The 3,197-nt window shown below is 28.6% G+C and overlaps 1 protein-coding gene across 1 annotated transcript; it reads left to right on the forward strand.

Moving 5' to 3' along the window:
* Positions 1-52: 52 nt before the first annotated feature.
* On the forward strand, positions 53-985 carry LOC111614892 (the record flags this gene model as incomplete). The annotated part of the gene is made up of 4 exons (XM_023356263.1): positions 53-132; positions 206-271; positions 406-669; positions 774-985. Coding segments are annotated over 4 exons (548 nt in total), but the record flags the coding sequence as incomplete, so codon positions are not given.
* Between the last annotated feature and the right edge of the window lie 2,212 nt (positions 986-3,197).

The following is a 3,197-nucleotide window of genomic DNA, read 5'->3' on the forward strand; positions in this document are numbered from 1 at the left end:
ATCTATTGTGATATTTTATTTAAAAACTTGTTATAATTATTTTTAATTCTAGGTAAACGTAATTTAGATCAAGAAATGGATCATATTGCCCGAATAAGATTTAGCGAATTTGCCGAATGGATCAAGAAACGGGTCAGTTTTATTCTTTGCGAATAAGTTTGTCCAACAATTATCTGTTTTTTAATGAATTTAAAATTATTTCCAGGTTTTCCAAAGCGAAATTATCAACAAGATTCGCAAATACATTAAAAATTTCATCACTAAAAATTCAGTAAACAAAAATTATTTTCTTCCCCTTAATAAATTCCTAATTCAAATAATAACTTAAAACTTATGAATATATTTAGTGAAATAATTTATTAACGTATTTCGTTTCTATGAATAATTATTTTATATTTCTCTTAGGAGTTACGAAAACTAAAAGAAGTTTTATTAAAATTGAAAGAGGACGACTTTCTTGAACTTTTGGACTTGACTTTTCAAAGTTATAACAATAAAAATTACTGTGACAATAAATCTAAAGAAAGAATAAATGAATTATTTAAAGACTTGGAAGAAGATCTTCGCGAAAAAGCAAAAAAATTACAAGAGTTCCTTAAAGATAGATGGTTATTTGGTCTGGAAAAACTTAGGTCTGGTTTTAGTAGAATCACAGCTTTGGGTATTGAAGTGAGTAAACTTATAGATTTTTTTATATAAATAATATTGTATATGAATCATGCTTTATTTATGTATTTACATTTATATATGTACATTTATATATGTATATCTAGATTATTGGTGACGGTAAAGATATCAGTGTAGAGACAGCCAGAAAAGCTATTGAATTTTTTCAAGAATATAAAGATGATCTAGGATCACTCTGGGATCAAATTAATGAAACCACGAAGAGCCACATTGGACAATTCTAAACATGCAAAAGATTTTAGATATATATCAATTTTAGTATGTATTAATAGCACTAAATAAATATTTCAAATATTTTTATGGCTTATTAAAATATTGAATATACTTTTCAAGATTATGTAGTGAATATTTTTACACATGGATTAGTTCATCGAGATGCTTACATTTTGCAAAATTAAGTAATATCTGCGATTATTAAATATACTATAAAGTGTATTAGTTGTATTTTGTTTTCACACATGAAACTTTCAAGATAAAATATTTTGCTGAAATTATCAGTCATAAGAATAGAACGATACAATTATTGTTAAATGTAAAGACAAAGAGACAAACATTCTATCGTCTGTATAGAAAAAATCTATATGTGCAGTAATAGACAAAATGTCTTCAATTAATCGCAAAACGTCATTTCACATGATAACTATTTTTTTCAATTTTAATATATTATTGATCAATCAGCTATCATTTTATAAATACTCGATATTTTTAAAATGAAATCTTCAAAAAGACCACAAAAGAGGTGTCGGCTCTCGAAAGAGCTATTAAGTATATGCAGAATCTTATATTCTTCGGTAGCTTGGTGTCGTATACTATCTCGTAAATCTAGGCGAAAAAAAGTGACGAAACGTCTATTGCTTAAATCCAAAACTAGCCAACGAATTTATTCAAGTTTTAAGACGTCTCATCTTGGATACTAAATATTTTAAATTTCATTCAAATCGGTTCAATGGTCTTGGAGATATTAACGGTCAAAATTGTTACTTTGCAATTGCACGTGTGGTGAGCTTTGCCAGAATTAATAGATTATCTGGTCTCTGAATGCCTATTGTTCTCACTCTTAAAAGTAAAGGTAATCTCTACTTTATCCTCAAACTTCTTGTAACATATAAGAGCCTTTGTGATTAATTCCTTATCTTCACGTGGAATGAATCTTCTCCAGCATTCCAAATAATTTTCTGACACCCTAAAAAGTGTTTTTATTTTCTTTTTCACTAGAGTAGATGCAATTGCACCCGGGAACAAAGTACGTTGGCATGTTTGCTTATGACTAAATGAGTAAAATCTAAATGACTAAATAACTAAATGCCTTAAAGATTAAACGCTAATAACTAAATCCGTTAATTAATAAATGCTAATGACTAAATGACTAAAAACAAATGATTAAACGACTGTAAAATAAAATGCCTTCTACTGTTTTCACACTGTAGCAGAGCTCAAACATTCGAAGTGCCTCCAGCGGCCAATAAAGTCATTTCCAGTACTTTTCCGCTCACAGTCAATGACTAGATAATCCATTGACTCTGGCTTTACTAAAGAGAGCTACTGCTAAATTATAACTTATCCCGACATCGGTATACAAGGGACAATGATCGCGATAATTTTTTTTTATTTTACAATTATTATTTTAAAAATTTGACAAGAAACCATTATTCGTCGCTGTATACCGTAGAGTGATATAAAACTCTTAAAATTAAACTTCACTATGGTAAAACATTACAATCACATGATTTTCTGCGTTAAGTTTTAGATTGCAATGTTTTAATATAATGAATACCATCCGACCCTTTCCATTCATGCTTGTTGCAAAGGTTCAGAACTTCAGACAAGTATCGTTTCAAACCAAACATGGCGAAGAATGTTGAATGCTCCTTCTTCGAATCCAGTACGTCTCTGAACCGAACCGCTCCTTTATGTATAAACACTCGCATTTAAAAATCATTGGACAATCTTTATCTGATCGTTACGGAACATTACCGTTACGTATCTGAGTGGAAAGTATAAATAGACCTTTATACGTTGTTAATATCAATTGGAATGTATAATAAATACATGAAGTTAATTGCCCTTGAACATATAACATAGTAGAAAATTACAATATAGAAAAGTGTGTATAAACCAACCGCCATCATATTAAACAGAAACTTTATGAATAATTGAATATTAAAGATAAAAGATATTTCTTTCCAGCAACGTATCAATTGATCTATTTTTCTAATCATCCTCATTCCTTTCACTATCAGAGATTAGCAGCAGTTCTTCTTTTATCAAAATACTTTCAAGGTCTTAATATAAAGTTTTTTTTTAATAAATACATTCTTAAGGAAATGAGACATTAAATCTCATTAATATTTAACATCTCATTACATTCAAATAGCATAAATTGAAGATAACGTCTTTGCTCTGACTGTTCAAATATATGAACAGTTAAAGCAAAGACATGATTGATATATATACATTATATTGTACATGTTATCAATACATAATCCTGAGTATATGCGTAAATTAACAAA

The sequence above is a fragment of the Centruroides sculpturatus genome, unplaced genomic scaffold, assembly GCF_000671375.1.
Source record: "Centruroides sculpturatus isolate CEXI.00-Female unplaced genomic scaffold, Cexi_2.0 scaffold2266, whole genome shotgun sequence".
Classification (NCBI taxonomy): domain Eukaryota; kingdom Metazoa; phylum Arthropoda; class Arachnida; order Scorpiones; family Buthidae; genus Centruroides; species Centruroides sculpturatus.